The sequence below is a fragment of the Balaenoptera ricei genome, chromosome 5 (genome assembly GCF_028023285.1).
Source record: "Balaenoptera ricei isolate mBalRic1 chromosome 5, mBalRic1.hap2, whole genome shotgun sequence".
NCBI lineage: Eukaryota > Metazoa > Chordata > Mammalia > Artiodactyla > Balaenopteridae > Balaenoptera > Balaenoptera ricei.
This window is the reverse complement of record NC_082643.1, coordinates 98,818,878-98,840,440: the sequence shown is the minus strand read 5'-3', so window position 1 is coordinate 98,840,440 and position 21,563 is coordinate 98,818,878. Positions and strand designations below refer to the sequence as shown.

Here is a 21,563-nt window from a genome sequence, read left to right as displayed (position 1 = left end):
ATGCCACAGTCCCTGCTGGGGTGCCTTCCATCCTCGCTGCTCTCAACAGCCCAGTCTTGCCCATCATAAGCAGACGTTCAGCTGGCTATCTTCCCCACTAGGCTTTGAGCATGAGGGCAGGGCTTCCTGGTAGACCTCCATCACTGAGCACATAATAAAAAAAAACTCAATAGGTGATTGAAGGATGAAGGAGCCAAGGCAATCAATCCCATCCTAGACACCCCAGGGTGCCACCATGAATGTTCCTTTTTAAATGGTTTTAAAGTCAAAGCCATACTAAAAGTAACAGCAGAGTTCATTTTTCTCTCCTTTTCCCCTAACTCCATTAAAAAAAAAATCACAGGAAATACACAATTAGGACTGGAAGCCATTCCCTGGCCATTCTCTCCCCACCTCCCCCAATCTCTTGTTATACCAAGAGTATCTGGTATCCCTTCAAGGAGGCCTCAGGAGACCCGGTAATATTATATATGGCTGGGCTCCTTGGAAATACAATGGAGTGAATTAGGGTGGAGTTTTCAGTTTCTAACTATAAATGTCTTGACATATTTTCCTTTCAGACGAATGGCTGGAAATATAACAAACTATATTCTAATGTTTATTTGTTTCAAATATAGTATTTTTTTCAACGGACAAATGTGAAGTTTTGAGTCCGGAAAAAACCAGGTTTAAATAACCCTCCTAGCAAGCAGCTTTTAAAATAGTACACACAAGTGATCATTTCAAAGCAGTTTAATGCACTCAGCCAACAGGCATTAACAGTCTTTTCGGAATAACCTAACACCTTAAGCTTATTTTCTAGTCTTGGTTCGGATGAATTTTAACCTTTCTTAAAAAAAAGAAAGAAACTAACGGTACTGGGACCCCTCTGAACTCTGTGATTTTAGGACATCCTGCATTTGCATTTTGAGGTTTTTTATAAAGACCGGAAAAAACAATCCCCGGACCTTCTTTCATGTGCAGGTTTTAAGACAATGGTGCCCAGAGGGTGAGGAGGCCAGAGTGGTGGTCCAGCTCCAGCCAGTGTGTGAGGAAAAGCAAGAAAAATCTTTCAGTGACTCAGCAAGGTCCCCTCAGCAAGCGAGGCGGGAGAAAAGGGGCAGGAGTCTCAATGTCAGGAGCACGTTATTTACCTTGATTGTATGTTTCATGGGGGAGATTAAAAACAGAAGCAGACAGTCCACCTAATGGGAATCAGAATAAAAATAGTGATGGAAAGGATACCTTACAGTTCATATCTCTTCGAATCCAGAGCTGTCAGAAGAGGAAATAGGCTCAGGAGAGGGAAGGATCTATCTAAGGTCACAGGCTCAAGTTTAGGGAGGAAAGAAAATGTGAGAAGAGTCTAAGAAACACTCTTGAACAAAATTCTTTGGCCCTCGATATGACATGAAATTCCAGGTAGGGAAGGGCACCGCCACCCTCCAATACCTCCCGGTATTGGCAGTGTCCCTCCACTGTCTCACTGAGTGTCCAAGATTTCCCTCAGATGCTGACCTATTGTCCTGCCCATTCTACACCAAGGAAACTGAGGCTCAGAGACCCATGTTACGTGGCCTGGGTGGGAAAGGATTTCAACCCGTCTTCTCGCTCCCCGCCCAGCCTCTTCATTTGACTCACTGCCATCTCCCTCTGGGGTCCTGGTTCCAGGCTGGTTGCCAGGTAAGGGGGGGATCTTCCCAGAAGCCCCAGCTCATCAATTCGAGTTTCCCAATTCTGTCAAGGCAGGAGGAAAAGTCAGGGTTGGTGACCCTGGGGACCCACCCTCTAAAATCGTTGCTAAAAGTTTTGTGGACCCCACAGTGGCCTCATTGGTGGACAAATAAAGTGTCCCTAGGCAAGTTACATAACTTTGGCTTACAGTAATTTTGCATCTTAAAAAAAAATGCCATGAAAATCCATCCTTTGCTTCAGACACGCTAGGCTAAAAATAGCTCAGCCAGCCAGTAAATGTGTGTCATTTTTCCTTTGTGCATCTCCCCATCCACTGACCCCCTCCTCTCAGCAGACAAATATGCTCCTAGACAGACTGCCAGTCTGCCCTCCACGAAGTGACCAGAGTGACCTTGCTCGAAGGCACATCATTGGTTTCACTGCCCAGGCCCAAAAGTACCTTTATCAGTTCCCTTTGCCTGAGAGCAGAAACCAATGTTGATGGAATCCTTACTACATCGTAGTGAGGTGGTGGACCAGCAGGTCTAAAAGCTTAAAGGCCTCATCCCACGAAATTCCCTAAAACAAAACCTACGAGGTGAGGACTACTCTTGTGTCATTTTCCAGATGAGGAAACCAAAGCACTGAGAAATTAAATAAATCATGCCAGGGCCCTGTTCATACTCACTATACTGAAGTCCAGCAGATAGTCTCTAACGGATAGAGACCAACGGCCTCACTGGACATAACGAAGCCTTCACAACCAGCCCTCACTTCCTCTCCAGGTTTATTTCCTACCACATTCCAACCCCACCCTACACACATATATACACACTCACACAACCACCCTAGACCTTAAGCCGCAGCTATGCCAAAACCCTCACCCTTCCGCAAACACAGCATCACCTTTTGAGACTCACTTTCTTTGCCTGTGCCTTTCCTTCAGCCAAAAGCATCCTTTCCACCACTATTCTTAAATTGGCAAATTCCCATTCATCCCTCCTTCTCTGCAAATCCTTACTGTGGTCTCACTAAGCCCTTTCAAGTCAGGCATGCTGCCCTCTTCACCTCCAGACCAGTAATATCACATGTGGTAGACTTCAACATCCGCCAAGCAAATCAGCGTCATCGTCATCGTAGTAATGAACACTCAGAGGGCGCAGGCACTATGCTCATCACTTTATAAGAATTATCTCACCTGATCCTCATAAAAATCCAAGGACGTAGATTCTATTATCATCCCCACATTATCCAGAGCACAGAAGGGTGAGTTAACTCACTCAAGGTCACACAAATAGTAAGGAGAGAAACAAGTCTGCTGGACTCCAGAAGTTAATCATTCAAAGCTCATGCTATGCAGGGGACACAGTCTGATTGCATGCTATGACTGCTCTTTCCTAGAACATGTGTGTGAGGCTTATCTATAAAATGCATATCACCCATATAAAAACAGTGATAACTCAGAATCTAGTTACAAAATGGCGGCCTCTGTGAAATGTACCTTTAAAAAAAAGACTGCAATTGGCCACCAAGACTGTCAATTGTCATGATGGATAAAACATGAATAAGGTAGTACCTGACCCCAAGGAGCTCTTCGATCCAGTGAGGAAAATAAGATAATACTGCGTACAACTCATGACATAGCCCACTTTATGAGATATCACTTTCCTCCTTGAATTGAAGACATGTCCTTCAAACGGTATCATAAGTTAACTGGCTGTATCCCAACTACTGGTTCTAGATCAACACTAACTCTTAACATGAATTCAACCTCCCTCTTTGCAGTAGGAATTGTGCAAAAATCTTTTGATTTACAGACATTGCACAAGGTTGTGTGCTGGTTGCCTCCCGACTCAGAAATAATACAAAGGAAAGATAAACGGGGGGAAAATGATCTGCCCTCAGATGGGAGGGGAAAGCTTTCTTAAAAGGAGACAGAGAGCCCTGGGTGCAAGATTTCTGACTAGTATTAAATGTTAATGGTAATCACAACAGGCACCATAGCTAACTCCTTATATCAGCAGCCCTCCAACTTACTTGGGACAAGATTGATTATTAAGAATGTTATTTCCTTGAGATCAAATCATGGTGCAAAGAAGCTGGATAATTTTTTAAATATATATATCATGTTAGAAACATAAACATTTGTGTAAATAATTCAGGCAACTCAAAATTTTAAGAAGATTTAAGAACATGGTGAAATACTCATAATTTTAGTTAAAAGAGCTGGATTCAAACAGGTGTTCGGTATGTCCCTAAGCATGTAAAGGCTGATGTCTGTCTTAGATTGATATGCTAAAATGTTAACAGCAATTTTTTGCATAGTAGAACTAAAGATAATTTGTATTTACCTATTTGTACACTGCTGTACTTTACAAATATTTTATTACTGATAATGAACCAAGTTCTTAAAATCAGAAAAAGTAGACCTATATCTTAAAACATATGCAACTTTATTTTAAATAAATTGGCAAGGAAAACAGTCATAAATTCTAAAGCAATAAAGCTTAGTGATGTGTTTTTCAACATCAATAGCATGATGCTAAAGATCGATACCATTTTAGGGCAAATTGGAAAACTGGAAAGAAGAAAGGGGTTTGAAAAGGAAAAGTGTTTGTAGGGTTGAAGTACAAATTAGTGATAGGTAAGAGTGTTTGATGTGGCCACTTCCTGGGTATTACCTGGGCAGCTAGTGTTATGATTTAGAAAACCTGAGACCACTTCTGTATCCACAACAGGCTGTAGTCCAGGTAAGCGCCACCTGTGTCTGGTTTCGGCACTTCCACAATCTCCACAATCAGAAGTTTGGACTCGATGATCACTCACATCTATTCGAGCCCTGAAATTCTAGGATTCAGCCAACTGCGGAGCCATAGGCTCCATCAAAGTTTCTGTATCAGAACCTTTCAAAGGCACGTGATACACACCAACTGCTTAATTTCAATTTCAAGGAAGAAATTTCAGCCAACTGCAGGGTAATCATGGCTAACATTATAAGGCATAAGAAGGGTTTTGTGTGTGTGCGTACTGCCAAACGGTTAGCCTTGTATAAATTATTAGTGTAACTTTTGATTGTCTACACAGATTTTCAGTCTCAAGACCAAATTTTCATGAATCCTAAGAAATGACCCATAATGGGAGGCAAAATTTAAAGCACTACCCTCTCAAAAATATAACATATATTAAAACAAATGTAAATTTAAATTATATTTCACTTATTAGGTATTAAATTAAAATTTAAAACAATGTAACGTTTGAGTTATGTAAGCTATTTCTCTAGAAAGGTTGATTAAAAATTATTATTAATGTGGAATTCTACATAAAAATCACAGGTGACATAGCCAATGAAATGAAGTGTAAGAAGGTATGTGTAATTTAAGGAATTCAATATGAAAAATCAGGGAGGCTGTACACTGAAGTCGGTGGGACAAAGCAGCCCATCGTAACACTCGGTTGCATCCATAAAGAAAGTAGAGGCGGGTAGCTTTACTACCTGTCAACCTGATCCCCCTGGCCAGACAGATGCCACATGGTGCTGTTCAGGGCATCACCAGTTCCACCCGTGTACATTGCACCGTGTTAAGGAGTAAGCCACAAGGTGTCACAGTGGATCCGTTTGGCAGGGCTGTTATCAGTCCAGACACGCAGGTGGGGCTCTGGGCTTCACCCAGTACGGACACAGCTCCCTTGGAGGAGTCCATGCCAGACAGCATTTTGAGAAGTGCACCTCTTTAGACAAAATGGCCCGTCAAGGCCAGTGGGTGTGTGCTCTCCAGCCCTCCCCAGGGTCCCTGTTTAGATGGCCCTGCAAAGGCACTGGTGAAGGGGAACATTTCAATGTTCTATTGTCTCCACTGAGTTCTTAGCTAGAGCAAACCCTGAACACAGATTTTCCCCAACAGAATGGTGTGCGTGTGTCCCATACACTGATCAGTTCTTAGCCTTTAACCTTGGTATGTCTAAGAGTTAATTATAACCTGGACTTTGGGGAAGATCACAGCCACAAGAAGGTGTATGATTATTGTGTCATCACTATTATATGATGGTGGAACGCCCTGATGGTTCTGTCACGTATTATAAGAACCCCAAACCCACAAATCCTACATGTCACTGCAAGTTTCATTCATTAAATTGAAATATGCTTGTGCAAGCCTTGTAAGATATATTTTTAAAGATACTTTTACAGTTATTAAAGGGGAAGGGGGAGGGGGAAGGACTATGGGATTAGCAGATACACAACACTATATATAAAATAAACAATAAGGATTTACCATATAGCACAGGGAACTATATTCAATATCTTGTAATAACCTATAATAGAATAGAATCTGAAAAAAGAACATATATATATATATATATATATACACACACACACACGTATATCACTTTGCTGTACACCTTAAACTAGCACAATATTGTAAATCAACTATGCTTCAATGAAAAATAAGCAAATAAAGATACTTTTAGGAAATCAAGCAATGTTTTGCATGACTTACACAACTTAGTTTTCTGATGGGGCAGAGAAAAGGGCAGCATAATCATCATCATCATCATCATCATCATAGTTCCCATTTATTGAGCACTTACTATATACCAGGCATTTTTACATGCACTAGCCATTCACCTCCCAACATAAAATTCAGGCTAAGAAAATGAAGGTTCAGAAAAGTTAAATGACTGCCCTAAGATCACACAGCAAGCAAGAGGTAGAGCCAGGGTTTGGATCCAAATCTGATTTGTTATAAGTCATACTTCAGTTCAGATCTTTACATTCCAGGCACGCTACTCTTTTCATTCCAAAGAAAAAACACTAGTGGAAAAAAAGTTGTTCATGTTTCCTAACCAGAAGTTTCACACATACATGAACAAAATCTGATTGGAGTGAGCAAATATCTCTCTCTTGTCTCTCTGTCTCTGTCTCTCTCTCTCTCATACATATGCACACACATTCACACACACACACAAAACAAACACACCACACAATTTGTAAACACAAAGACATTATAAACCACATCATATACTAATATAACTTCCCATATTTTCTGTTGTATAAATCACTTCAACTAAGCTAATTAATGGCCCTGAAAGCACTTTCCCAAAATGCAAAGTGCTCCAGGAAACGTAAGGTATTATCGTGATTCATATCATAATTCATGGCTGTGGGCCCTCAGGGAGGGGCCCAAAGAGAGAAGTAGTAGAAATAGCAAATGAGAAAGGTGTAAATATTTTTCAGCAGAAGTCAGGAGATTCCCAGCAGATTCATACTACCCAGAGGGCAAAGTTCTCAGCTCAACACTTCTTTCACAGAAGAAATTCCTCTCTTCAGGCTTCTTTTCTCTGCAGGTCTGGCTGAACATTCTATCTGTAAATGCTCACCCGACTATTAGGCTTACAGATTCTTTTCCAACTGTAGTTGTCGGTGATTGTTGGGAAGATGCAAGGTAAATTCCAGTGTCAGTCTGGATAGTGCTGGTACAATGTAATTTCCTTTATTCAGCAGATATATTTTGCATATCAACTATGTGCTATGGGGCACTGGGCAGACAACTGTAAAGGAGACAGACGAGGCCCTGTTCCCACGCGGCTTATATTCTATTGACACTTGAGAAATAAACTAGAAGCAAAAAAATACCAGCTTGCTATAATTCCTATGAAGAAAATGATCAGGGCATGTGATAGAAAGTGAGTGAGATTGTGTGTGGGAGGGGTAATGAGCTGATCAAGGAAGGCCTCTCTGTGAAGGGGGCATCTAAGTTGATCAGTAGAGGCCCTACTAAGTGCTAGGACTCATCCTTCATGGTCGTTATTTTCTTTGAGACATTGAATCAATTACCTGCAAATCAAGCCAACACCAAGCCAAATTCTAATTCAAATTAGATTTCCTAATACTTATAAGTGTTACTATGGAGGAATCCGTACATGCATTCTACCACTGAGGGCAAGGGTGTTGAGGTATGCACGAGCTTGGCAAGTTAATGGATCCAAAGAAGTCCCCTGTGGCTGGAGTCTGCTGAACACGTGGTAAGACGGGGCCATCAGGAAACAACAGATCAATAGAGCCTTAAAAGCCAGAGCAAGGAGCTTGGAGCTTATTCTAGGTGTGAGGGGGAGCTGGAGAGTGACGTGCTCTGATTTCTGCTTCAAAAATATCACCTTGGCTGCTTGTGGGAAAATAGATTATACAGTGGAAAGAGGGAGCAGAGAGTATAGTTAGGAGACCATCCAAATCTTGAAAAGAGAGGATGGGGGCTTGTGATGTCCCCAGAACAGGGGTGGTTCCTCTTCTTCAGAGGGATCTACCACATCTTTTAACGCTCAGCACTCTGTTTTTAATTGGAAGACTATAACTTCAAACTAGGCTGGTCAAAAGTGGTAGTAAATTGAGGGCAAGGGGTGGCTGTCAGGGTTTCCAACAGGGAGCGGGTAGGCTTTACCAGCAAGCTTCTGGGCAGAGCACTGAACGGGGGAGTCAAAAGATCCAGCCCCTGGGGATGCCCATGTATGGACTTGGTCTTCACCTCTCTGAGCCTCAGTTTCCTTATCCGTTAAAGGAGAACCAGAACACATGCATCTTGGGCTTGGGAGTGGATCACATGAAGAGATCCATCTTATCTCTAATGATAGGCAGGCATTCGCTACAAACACAGCGGCCTCACAGTTAGCTAAAGTAGGCTACAGGATTAGGAAGGAAACCTCATTTCCCACGAGGAAATCCAAAGACACACGATGTGGACAGACTGCCTCTTAGGGTCAGACTAGGATAGTGAGAAACCAACGCATGTTGGGAGCTCTTTTCCCTCTATGCCTTTATTTTTTCTACGATTCCTAATTGATTACCTGCAAAGAAAGCCAACATCAGGCCAAATTCTAATTTACTCTCCTAATCTTATATTTGGAGGGGGGTGGCACCACCAAAAATGGGATAGCTTTTCTACTCATCCCATTGTTGTTTAAAACAATTAAACCACCATCTTCCACAGAACACGCCTGAGAAGAGTCAAGCACTGAATGGAAATTTAAATATTTTTAAGTTTAAAAAATTAAACTCTTAGATAACTATGCATAGTGTTCCACAACAAGTCCAGTGCATCTTCAGATAAGGCCACTTCAGTGAATACTGAAAATATTCATTCTTTAATAGGGAGTGTGAATTTGGTCCTTTTTTTTTCAATAACCAGGGTATATTTTCCACCTCTGATTCCATCCTTTGGAATTTCACATGGTCCCTTTTGAAATGAGTCAGACATCTGAGAGGCAAATAGTCCAACCAGGTTAGGTGGATGGGGTCATCTTTCCAGCCACTGCCAAAGTCAACCGATCCAAGGAAAAAATGAATGCATTCACCTAATAAATTTCCACAGGTGAAACTAAAATCCTTGCTAGTATTTCTTATCTCAGAGAAGTGCTATATAGCAAAGCAGTTAACAGCATAACTTTTAAAATTAAACTACCATCTGTGTGACCTTAGACAATTTACTTAACCCTTTGTTTCCTCATCAGTAAGACTGCAGATGTTAGGAGTACCAGTCTCAGGAGGTGATTATGAGGGTTACATGAGCTGATGTACAGAAAGCACTTAGCACCTTGGCCCTACAGATAGTGACCCCTCCATAGATGCTAGTTACTATCATCACGACTACTTTTCAGAAAGGTGTATATCTTTCAATATACAAAGGCACAGTGAATTAACCTAACAGGGCACTACATTGTAAGAACTGGTTTGTATGTCGCCCTTTGTTACCAAATGGTCTTAATCGTCTCTGTATTTCCAGACACAGATATTGTCATTGCCTGAAGTAAAGAAATTCTTGAAGGAAGGGCTGAAGTTTGTCACAAGTATTAGTAGTTGCCTATGTTCAGATGCATGCTGCCAGAATTTAAATGTAAAATAAAAGTCTAAGCTCAGATTGATAAGAAAGATGGAAAGAAAGAAAAAGAAAGAAAGGAAGGAAGGAAAGGAGGGAGGGAGGGAGGAAGGAAGGGAGGAAGGAAGGAAGGGAGGAAGGGAAAGGAAGGAGGAAGGAAAGAAAGAAAGGAGGAAAATATTTTGGTCAGAAAATGACAAAGGTATATGTCATATCTACATCAGCTGAACACATTTTTAAAGCTCTGTTTTCTGCTACTTTCAAAAAGAGATTTGTTTTTCCAGATCATTTATATTCCGAGACCCACCAACCAAATCCAAATAAGTAAGTTTATGAATCTTGTTCCTGACAATATTTGGGGTTGTTTGTTTTCTGTTTCGTTTGCTTGTTCAGAAAGGGGGTTTTCTGTGTTCCTCATGAAAATGGGTTAATGTGGACAAATGTAATAAAAGGAGATTTATAGCCCTGTCTCCATATATTTTAAATTAATTTCTTTCTGAAACCCAAACAAAAAGCTAAATGCTTAAAAAATGAATACTGTTTGAATCCTATATCATAATTTACACACCAAAAGGGGAGAGATTTAAGTGTGCATTGATTTTAGGCTGATAAGAATCTGTGTTGAATGTGAGCTGAGAGATTTTTTTTTTCTTCTTGGCCTCCTACGAATAGTTAGTTTGCAGCAATTTTTAATTAAAAACAGTTCCCATAGTAGGAAAATGGGGGGAAAAAAAGACCTCAGGAAAATAAGATCCTTACAAGAGTCCTGCAATTTGTTTTCTGAGGCCATGTAGAGATTTTGAAAAATAAGAGAGGTTTGAAGTTCTTATTTTTTAAAACTTCACTTTTGGTTTCATTTAACATTTTCAAAATAGCTTTCCTTACCACTACTAATCCCCCCTCCCCCTACTCCTCACCAACCCCCTTCGAAAAACTTGGAAAGTTCTGTGTTTAACACTGAAAATCATTCATATGTCTCAGAGTAACAGCACCATTTTTCTTTCTAAATTTCTAGGAAAAAAAAAAAAAAAATCCAAGTTTATCACAAAGCAGTTTTCATTTTTTTTCCACCTATCCAAAATACCTAATCTCATTTTAACTAGGCTCCATCTGAACATCAATGATACTAAGCTACCCCATGAATAAACATGATGCTACAACGGGAAACCCTGTGACTAAAGTATATAAAAATGTAGCTGAAAGAAAAGACTGAGAGCCCTCCACCCCCTCCCACCCCCTCCCCGGAGAGTTGGAGAGTTGAGCTGAAGCGGGGTGAAAGCAGCAGATTTAAATTTCAAGGTCTTCAAATATTTTCAACGTTCATATTAAATCCCGTAAAACTAAAAACCGTAATTCTAATAAAATCCTTGTGTACATGGCAGCTTCCCATTGTAATCACAGTTTTCTCTTTGGGAGTGGGATGTGTAATATTGATAAAAGAATAAAAAAACCTCAAAACAGAAGAAATACATCATAGTACCCACACTTTCCTGGTGTTTGTGGTATTTTATTAAAATTAGCATACTGCCAACCTGAAAAAAATCCATGTACTTAAAAATATCTTCATTGGAATGGAGACATTTTTGGTCATTTGAATGAGGAAATAAGGTAAAAAAAGTTGTCTACAATATCCAAAATTTTTATAACTTGATAAACTTTCTTAAATTCTATAAAAATCCAACATTATTAAAATCCTTTCACTAAAAATGAAGGTCATTATGATGATCTCATATTTTACCTATACATATTTTTAATCTCATAGCACAGACTTCAGGAAATGAAAAAAATACTGTTATTTTTGTTATTACTGAAGCTTGTTACAGAACAAATCCTGAAATCTTTAGGACGCATTTTTAAGTCCTGTCTGACGGTACTCTGTGTGCAGTGTTAAACTAAAAATTGTGCAGTTTTGTTCTTTCAAAATACATTTGAGACAGCAAGACCATTCAAACAGTAAATGAATTTTGGAAGATCTCAGGTCAATTCATGGTAACATACACAATGGAAAACATAGCCCTCTTCCTACTGCCTGGGAATTACAGTGACCAAAACTGACACAAAGCTCCAAGAGTTTCTCTTAATTTCAATTAAAAAGAGGGGGAAACATCTATGTACTTCTTTATGAAATTCCACTGAGATTCTGGTGTTGCAAAGAAATTATATTTCCCACAATAGCCAACAGCATTTAAAACATATTTGTGTTGTTTTTGTTTGCTTCGTAATGCATTCATAGTCCTTTAAAAAGAAATGAGGTCCCGTAATTTCTTAGACACTTGCTTCCCTTTGCCACAAAGATTAGGAATCTAAATTGCCTCATGATGCAATAAGTGTGGAGAATGTGGAGATGAGCACTTTTAGGGGAACTAGAAGCAGGTCCCTAAAGCAGCTTCAGGAGGTACCAGGACCCCCAAAGGCATCAGAATTGTGCTTCTCAGGAAGGGTGCCAATTTCAGTGATACAGTTATATTCTCTCTCCTCTGTCATCTACTGATTCATGATCGGCTTGTTCACAAATGTTTATTGAGCACCTACTTTGTCCCAGGAACTGCTTGCTTCCAGCACTGGCCTTAAACAAGACTGGCAGGGTCGCTCCCTGCAATGTTTTCTCCACTATGACCCTAGTTTTTCAGTACCATTTGTGATTTTGAACTAAATACCGTGAGCCAAGAAGTAATGTCTGTGCTCATTACTCAAGTTCACAATGCTTTCTCATACTAAAGAAAACCAAACCCTGGACTTTGGTAAAATCTGAATTTTTAAATTAAAGAGGCCTTTGCAGATAATTTGCTTATGAGGAACCAAGATCCATATAAGTGAAAGAAACAAGTTCGAAAAAGGATTAACTCCCAATCCAGTGTTTTTTAAAACTACCCAGCTTCTGAAGGGATTTGATTGTATTTAATTGGAAGAAATGCATCAATCCCCAGGAGAGAATGCTCTGGGGGAGTCATCTATGGAAGGAGTGTAGGTGAGCACCATGCTTCTTTACTACTTTTTTTCCTTTCCATAAAGAAGGAGGTTTCTAGGAAATTTCTGCAAACTTGATTATAATTTTTTCATTGAAACTGATTTGCTGCAATTTCTTTCTAGGCAAGTCTACGTTCGAAAAAGAATGGAGAATCGAGAGTATTACATAGGTGTGTACGTGTGTGTGAGAGCGCGATATTAGGAGTCGATGAAATAATACCATGTAATATAGAAGCAGGAACCAGAAGAGAGAGAGAAGAAAGAGAGTGAGTCTCTCTTGTCCAAAATGGTTGGATGCATCAGTTAAATTCTAAAAGTAATCACTCAACAATCTATTTGATTTTGTGTGTGAATAAACTGATAACTCTTGTTGGGTATTACTGCACTTTATTCCAACCAATCCCTCTCTAGGGCTCAGAACAACTTCACCATAAATAGTCACCATTAATATTGATAAGTGCACAATGTAACATTTTCAAGAAGTTATTTTTTTCTAAATATTTTTTCCATTACAAACTTTGATCAAAATCTAATATCGAATGTTAATATTTATATATCTTAGGAGCAATTATTTGATTCTCTCCTTTTTTTCATATGAAATGAAAACAAACTTATGGCCTTGGGTTCGTGACATCCTTTACTGCTTGGCAAAGAAAAAAGGAAGTGTCAGAGCAGTTATTTGGATAATTATAAAAAAGATCTAATTAAGGGAAGAAATGTTCAGGGTTGGCTCTAGAACATACCAGAAAACAGTTCTCAGTGCTTTTCTGTCAGTCAGCGAGGTTTAAAAAAATCTTTAAGATCTGTCATAGCAAGCTTTCCTCTCCAGTATCTTGAGCTGTGAAGCAGGTTTTCTACTTAAAAGTAATACCCCAGAATCCAAAAGTTAGGAATTCCTGAGTTTAGCTCTCACAAAAGATAACGTGCCAGTTTTAAGAAACAATACTATGAATGGGGGACTTTCAAAGGTTTTCTCTCAAATGTGAAACAAATGTGGGGACCTTATTGCATCCTGCAGATTTTTATGAGGGCCAGGATAGAGAAGTCTTCCAGATAAGTATTCTAGCTCAGAACTGGCCAGGTGATAACTAAGGGACACAGGAGAACACAGATATCAGAGAAATCTGCCTGCTCTCTTAACCGAGAAGGATGGAGGAAAACCTCCTTCTACAACTCCTCAAAAACTTTCTAAAATGTAAGATGGACACGGGTTCTTTTTAAATCCTGCTGCTGTTCAAGAATTGATCCATAAAGGCCCCTGGTCTCTTTTTTAAAACTAATCATATTTTTAAGACTTTTTTTTAACTCCAAATCTGTGTTGCAATTATGTGTGCCTGAACTGTATGACATTTTCTGTCCTCCTAATTCTGAAAGCAGGCTGCCACAATCAATAGTTTGTGCAAGAGTTTAAGATTCCAATACACAGTTGCAAAGATCTGAATGCAATATACAAATTGTAACATACATACACAACTACACACACGCAACAACACACAAATATCATTTTCTGCCAACAGCTCACCACCCTTAGCACGACAGAGTTTACACTTGTATAAAAGCTACTGGCTTCTGGGGAGAGCAAGGGTATCATCAAGTACGCTTAACATCTATGATGTATTAACATATAGAGAAAATAGCAGTGATAAAGACAGCCCAGCTTTTTTTTTTTTAAATCAGTCCTTGTCCAGCAGTTAGCCAATCAGAAAGCAGGTCACATCTTGTTAGCTATATTAAATACATTAAACATCATGAATTCTCCATGGCTCTGTTAACAATTCAAGCAAGTGTGTTTTATTTTATCGTACAACCTTGAGTCCCTTTCCAGAATTGAGAGTCAAGCTTCTACCTAAAATTCTACCAAAGCTATTCCCTGAAAGCTCTTTGCCATCAACCCTCCGGGTATCTGTACTCTGCAGAGAAGACAGAATTCCCAGCGATTTCTACTTCCTAAAGTGACTTTGGTGCCCCTATAACAAACTCCTTCTCAGAACACTTCAACACAAAGCCCCAACTTAAAGGCAAATGGACAGCCCAGCAGTAGGACCTACCAGCCCAGCCAGCACAGAGGAAAAGTCAACTGGCATTAAATATTTAAATTGCAGGAGGCGGTCTGGAGTTTTGCATTTACAAAGTTCTGAAAGTCCTGTCTCCTCTCTGCTCCCAGAGTTGCTTTCGAGTAGGTGAGGCTTCTCTCTGGGGCACAAGATCACAATATGCAAAAACTCAAGCTGACTTGAATTCTGAGCCAGCTCCCGTGGAAGTGAGAGCTCCTGGGAGACACTCCCACCGGCGAGGAAAGAAAGTCAAGAACCCCTTGCCCCAAGCAACTGGTTTCTGAATTTAACACGGAAATAGACAAACATGCCCCTCCAGGGCTAGTTCTGAAAAGTACGAAGGGTGGTTCTTCTGCCCTTTTCACCTCGATTTTGATGACTTTGAAAAGCAAATGCCGGTCAAGCAGACTTCCTCTGGGATTTGTTTAAAAAAGAAATTATTTTGCTGGATGCAAATGATCACCAAATCCCTCGGAATTCTATCTCAAGAAACGCTAAGGGGACCGACTGAGAGCCTGAAAATGCCAGAGTTCTGGTAGAGCAGCACTTCTGGACACCCGGCAGGCGAATCAAGTGCTGGGTTGTCTATTTCAAGATTCCGGCAGAAACTGTCCCCAGCTCCAAGAGTTGCTGTGCCTGGAAACCCAGCGTTCAAACTAGTGGATTCATGCTGGCGCTCATTTCCACGTACGTGGTAGTATCTAGTGGGACACTTCCCGCAGAATGCAGCCAGCCACCCAGGAAAAGCTCAGGCACAGTTTGAAAAAAAAAAACACACACACACACAAACACACACCCAAGGTTGAAGTACTTACCTCTGTGCGCGACTGCAGTCTCTTGTTCATCTCATAGATTCGGTACTCTGGTTGTACCATGTAGGGTGTATGTCTCCTATAAAATGGGCCAAAAGGAGAAGAATAGAAGGGGTCATGTGGTGTGCTGGACATCTTGCCTGCTTGTCGAAAATCAAGCTAAACAGAGTAGCAGTAACGTCCATGCAGAGCACATGGGCTGTGTTCTTCACAGTACAAAGTAGCCGCACGCACACGCTCGCACACGCGCGCGCACACACACACACAGAGGCAGGCAGGCAGGCAGGCTGAACACACTGGCTGGGAACTGCTGTGGGAGCCCTCGGTAGCGAGAGAGAGAGACAGAGAGCAAGCGGGAGGGAGGGAGGAGGGAGGGAGAGCTCTCGGGAGGGGAGGGAGAGAGCAGGAGCTTCAGAGAGGGAGGGAGGCTGGGAGGGAGGAAGGGAGGGAAGGAGGGAGGGAGGGGGGGGGAGAGAGAGAGGGGAGCTGGATAGCTTTAGGCACCACTGCTTGTTTTTAAAGAAGCAGTTTGTGGAGAGGTCATTTCCTGTCCACACTGTAGACTAGTTCAAAAATATAATTCTCCTCACAGCCTGACAGAGGTCTAAGGTTTGGTTGGATTATTTTCCCCTAGCCAGGACCCTTCACAACCTGATTGCTGAGCTTGTTAGCATATAGGTGGTTTAACCGCTGCCAGAGCCACTCACCCCTGACAGCCGCACCGTTGTAATGGTTCAGAAACGTGATGACTACAAAATACAGAAACGGGGGCATCGTGGTCCCTGGTAACTGAGCTGGTGATTCACTCCCATGCAGATTTCCCTCTGCACTAATCTTCCTCTATAGTTTTGATTTTGCTTACTGTTGTTCCAAGCAACAGCTTGTTAGAGTCTTTGCATTTCAACCCCTCCTGACCCCTTGCCCTCCCCAATCACCCCTCTTCCCAGCCCCCTCCCTCTCCTTCTCCCAAAGCTTCATTCAAGCTGGTTTAAGGGGGCCAGGATTCAGGTCACTGAAGCATTTTCAGGTAAAAAACGATTATTTGGAATGTGGAATGCCTAAGATACACCCATGGTGCAATGGTCTTCTTTCCCTAGGAGAGAGAAAAAAGAAAAAAGAAAAAAAAAAAAAACCCTGCCAAAGCAGACCTCCGAGTAAGGGAGGAAAAGCAAGAAAGAGAAAACTCCCACAAAAATGACCATGGAAAATTCAGTTGAGTAGGAAATTACAAATAATTGAATGGCTCATCCCCAAATAACATGTCCAACTCTAATGGAGACAAGGTCTTTATTTTCTAAGATTGGTCAAGTACATGAATCTTTTCTCAATTGCGGTATGTGATAACTGGGAGAAAATTCGCACAGCCCATGGGAGGGGAAAGGATGTCTATAGAGATTAAATGATCTGTATGGCAATCAAGTTCTGCTGGAACCAATGATAACCAGACATCTACCCCTTAAACAAAGCCCAGATGCAGAAAATGTAAATGTTTTGAGCTAATATCTAGCTAGGTCAGTGGTATTGAGGAAAGAAAGCAAAGACCACCAAAAAGCTTGATGCATACAAGACTTAAATGTAAATGCATGCAAATGAGACATTTCTTCTTTTAATAAGCAGATTAATTAACTTTCTGCCCCAGTCATGGCTTGGGGTATCTCTAAGTCACTAGCCAACAGGGGATAAGGTATTGCTAATTCTGCAATTTACACTCTTAAGAATACTCAGGCATAGAAATGCCCCCAAATTGCGGTCTTGATTAGTCCTTTTCCATAAGTGCATGAAATGTTTGCAGAGTCCACCCCAAAACCAGTGCAGCCCAATACAGTAACGTCTCTTGCCAGGATGAGATTAGGGAAGGCATTACAGTAAGGCTGCTTGGAACTCTTTCCTTCAAGAGGACCCCAAGGCAGGCCAGCACATTTGGTTTCAGGTTTCATTACAAATCCAAAAGCTGGACCAAATTTGCTGCAAGGTTTGTCAAAACACACAACCTTCTAAAGACAGGAATTCAAACAAATTTGGCGTGATTTATGTTTTGGAATGATGGCCACTGCAAAACCTAACCGTTCCTTGTGTTTAAATTCCCAAACTAAAGATGGTCCAAGAGTTTAGTGCCTGCCCACGTTTGTGTTTACGTGGCTGTTTCAGCCCAAGAATTAAAGTAACACCTAGCAGGACTGTGCAGTCCAATATTGGATAAAAAATGGGAAAAGCTCAAAAATCCATTTAGGGAACCCCTTTCTGAATAAGGTTGAGTCTTGCTCTCATTAATTCTTGTGGACTGTTCCAAACTATAATTGGAAATATTTCTTCCTGTTAATACCTAAACATTCCAAATTCAGAAATATCTGAAACTGCTCACAGAGCCACAATTCTCTTCTAACTTGTGATTCATCCTTATTACAACCAGAAGGTTGATTATAGAAAGGGAAGTAACTGTGCCCCATGTTTTCCTTTCAGTGTTTTCTCCGCTGCTGGTAGGAAAATGCCCAAATTCATTAAGACCTGTTCTCTGTCTCTCTGTCTCTTTCTGTCTATCTCTGTCTCTCTCTGTCTCTATCAAACACACACACACACTATTTATTTGTTTGTTTGTTTGCTATACTCGATCTTCCTGTAGTTACTATCTCATTTCATGCATGCACACATTTGTACTCTTTGTCCCTTGTTTACCTGCAGACTCCTACTCATCCTCCTATCCAATTAAATTGTCCCCTCCCCTGTGAGCCTTTATTCCATTGCCCATTCGTTAATGCATTTATTCTACAGATACTACATTGGCATTGGACCGGGGCACGGGCTATAGCACTGGCCAGAACACATTTCAACCCTGGTTCTACCACTTACCTGCCTTGTGAACCTGAGCAAGTGACTCGATCTCTGTATGTCTCAGTCACCTCATTTTTAAATTGGAGAGAATAATAGCAACAATCCTTTAGATTGCTGCAATGGGTTAGATGAGATAATGCACTAGAATGGATTAGAATCCACACATATGAGTGTTCAAAAATGTTATTATTAGTAGGTACCTAACATATGCTTAGGTGCTAGGAAACATTGGGAGGCCAAGGTGGATATAGCAGATGGACTCCCTGCTTTCCTGCCCCTTGCAATGGGGGGTTGGGGGTACAGGTAGCACAGAAGAACTAATAAGCCTTTGGGAACATAATTTCAAATTGTAGTGCATGCTATGAAGGAAACAAATAAAAGGAAGAGATAGAAAATAATTTCCCCCTTTGGGTCAACACTATATCTTTTATATTCTTCTATTGGAGAATTTACATGTAAATGTAGTAATTGCTATTGTTTATTAAGTCCTTACTATGTGGCAGGCACTGTGCTGACTGGTTTACACAAATATTCTTTGTTAATCTCACAATAAACCTATGTGATTGATGGAACTACTCTCCCCATTTTACAGATACAGAGACTAGGACTTGGAGTTGCTAAGAAATTCCTTTAAGATCAAACAATTAATTAGTGACAGGGACAAGATTCATACCAGTCTGCCTAGGTCTTAAACATTTTGCTGCTTTGAACCCAGGTCCATCCTCCTCATCTTTAGGGCATCTCTGTTCTTTGTCCCCAGTGGCCAGCATAGTGCTAAGCCCACGGTAGGTACTCAAGCCATATGCACGGAATTAATTGGAAGAAAGGGCAAGAGGATGAAGTGGCTCTTATCACCTTGATCTTATTATTTGTTATGCTCAATTTCAGACGTCCATTGTCCCCACGTCCCCACGTCTACCCATTCTCCCTGAAGCCTCGCCAAACTATTCCCACTTTTCTCATTGTCCAAATCTTCCAGCACATACTCCCAAAGCTGCACTGTTAGATGTTTAATCCTTTGCATTATCAGGTTACCTGGTTGGTTTTGTCACTTCCCTGCTTCTTTTTTTTTTTTTCTGGATTTTCTTATTCTTTTTTTTTAATTTTTATTTTATATTGGAGTATATTTGATTTACAATGTTGTGTTAGTTTCAGGTGTACAGCAAAGTGATTTAGTTATACATATACATATATCTATTCTTTTTCAGATTCTTTTCCCATATAGGTTATTACAGAGTACTGAGTAGAGTTCCCTGTGCTATACAGTAGGTATATATGTATATGTGTATACATATACATGTGTATATGTTAATCCCAACCTCCTTATTTATCCCTCCCCCTGCACTGAGGGACCAGCTATGACTCATCTTATTCTGGCCCAGGGCTGAGCCTGAGAAGTGAAAGAAATGTCCTCATTTGAAGCCTGCAAATCATCTCCTTTAGGAAACCATAAAGAAATTCAAGAAGCAATGTTTGTATACCATAAAAGAATGAACAAGTCTAACCCCAATGCAACAGTTCTATTACCCCCAAAACTGAACCATGCTAGTTTAAATATAATTTTGCATGTTGAGTATTGAATAAGCCCCAAAAGTCCTCTCACAGACATTCAGGATGCTCTAAAATCTGGCCCGACCTTTGAGCTTGGGGCTTCATCTTGATATATTCACCCTAGGTTTAACCCATAGAGTGCTTATTTTTCCTTGAATTTGAACTACTTGACAACAGTTTATAAAAATAAAGAATTTCACATAAAATCCAGATTTTCATCTTCTCTTGAAAAATCCTAAGCTCTGGCAAGCCTTGGCCGCATCCTTGCCTGCGTGGCAATGTGCAGTGGGACCGATTAGTGCTTGTCCATCCACCACGGTTTCCATCACTCCATGGCCTTCACCAGTTAAGGTCCCTAATTTCCATTTACCTGCCTCATCCATCCAGGTGTTGAAGTCATTGTCCCTTTCCTTAATCTATCTGATTGCACCGTCTCCAGTTCCTTCTACGAAACTGCATTTGCTTTAGAAAGCTAGTTTTCTTACCACTCTTTGGTTGTCCCTCTCTGCCTTTTCTTACCTATTTCTGTGTCTTTTATTTTTCTTTCTGCCTCTTCATCCCATAAGCATTTAGCTAACATATGCATGCAAGATACGGCTGAGATGTGATAGGGGGATAAAGATAAAAAAAGACATGAATATTCTTTTAGAGGATGGGCTTTGGAACTTCACTGACTTGGCTTGAATCTTGAATCCTGCATTTAGCTGTGTGATCCTGAACACTTAATTTCTCTGTGCCTCAGTTTTCTAACCCGTAAAATGGGCTAATAACAATCTTATGGCCTTTATGAGAATTAAATAAGTTAATACATGTAAATTGACTAGAACAGTACTTGGCATTTAGTAAGTGTTCATAGTTGTTACTGTTATTATTAGAAAAAGTAACAGGCATTACCCAATCTCAGAAATAAACGTAAAATGACACTGTGAAGTGTAGAGGACAGGCTCAGAGAGGGAGTAGGCATTAGCAGTAGAGATAAGGCAGAACAAATCTAAGGCATCCTATGGTAGGCATCTTTAAACTTTATAAATGAAATGCTAATTTACAAAGAGCCTTCAAGGAAGGAGGTATCTGTTCAAACTAGTTAAGTCAAAGAAAGTTTCACAGAGGAGCTGGCATCTGTGTTTATCCTCGAAGGATCTGTCAGAGAGATAAAGATGAGCGTCTGTGGAAGGTCATGCCAAGCAGCAGGGACACTACAGAAATGAACACGCTTGACATCAAGCAAAATCAAGAAACTTTGTGAAAGTAGAGACAGCAAAAAGGTGTTGAAGCCCAATTTTAGAAGGTCTTAAGTACCATTTTAAGGAATTTGCAGTTTATTGCATGGGCCCTGAGGAGCCAGTAAATGACAAGATAAGTGCTTGGTTTGAGCAAGAGGACTTGTGGATACGAGGTGGGTGGATTTGACTCAGACAGACCCAAGAACTGAAGGATGCTCTGGGAGGCGGATTTCAGCCCAAGGAACCCCTAACACACAGTTACTCAGTAACTTCTCTCTGGACTAGGTAAAACAAGGCCCAGAACAGAGGCTGAAAGACTCCTCTCATTGCTCTTGGCTATCACCTGGAATTAACATGATTGATGACTTTGTGGAATTCCCAAAGGCCATCTTCTCATCAGTACTAGTTGTTGTGATTCAGGCATTTCAAATTTGCAAATGGAGTTAGTCCGCGGCTGAGGAGAGCATTGCTGACTATCATGAAGAGCTTGGAAATCTGTCTCAACCCTGCAATTTTGGAGACGTCTTGGATTTCCTTTTTTTGTGGTGTTTCCTGTCATTCTCTACTGTCCTCTTGACTAAACCAAATCTAATAAGTAATTGTAATGAC

General features: G+C 40.6%; 1 protein-coding gene across 9 annotated transcripts in view; it reads right to left on the bottom strand.

Moving 5' to 3' along the window:
* The window catches only part of LDB2 (LIM domain binding 2), a 383,449-nt gene extending 367,748 nt beyond the window's left edge, over positions 1-15,701 (bottom strand). For 4 of the 9 annotated variants that reach the window (XM_059923291.1, XM_059923293.1, XM_059923292.1 and 1 more), the window contains exon 1: positions 15,355-15,695. In XM_059923291.1, the coding sequence (XP_059779274.1) occupies positions 15,355-15,486 (132 nt within the window). In that variant the 5' untranslated portion in view covers positions 15,487-15,695. Of the gene's footprint in view, positions 1-15,354 lie in introns of all 9 variants that reach the window. The other 5 variants (XM_059923296.1, XM_059923298.1, XM_059923299.1 and 2 more) reach the window with 3 other exon arrangements.
* Positions 15,702-21,563: the final 5,862 nt, after the last annotated feature.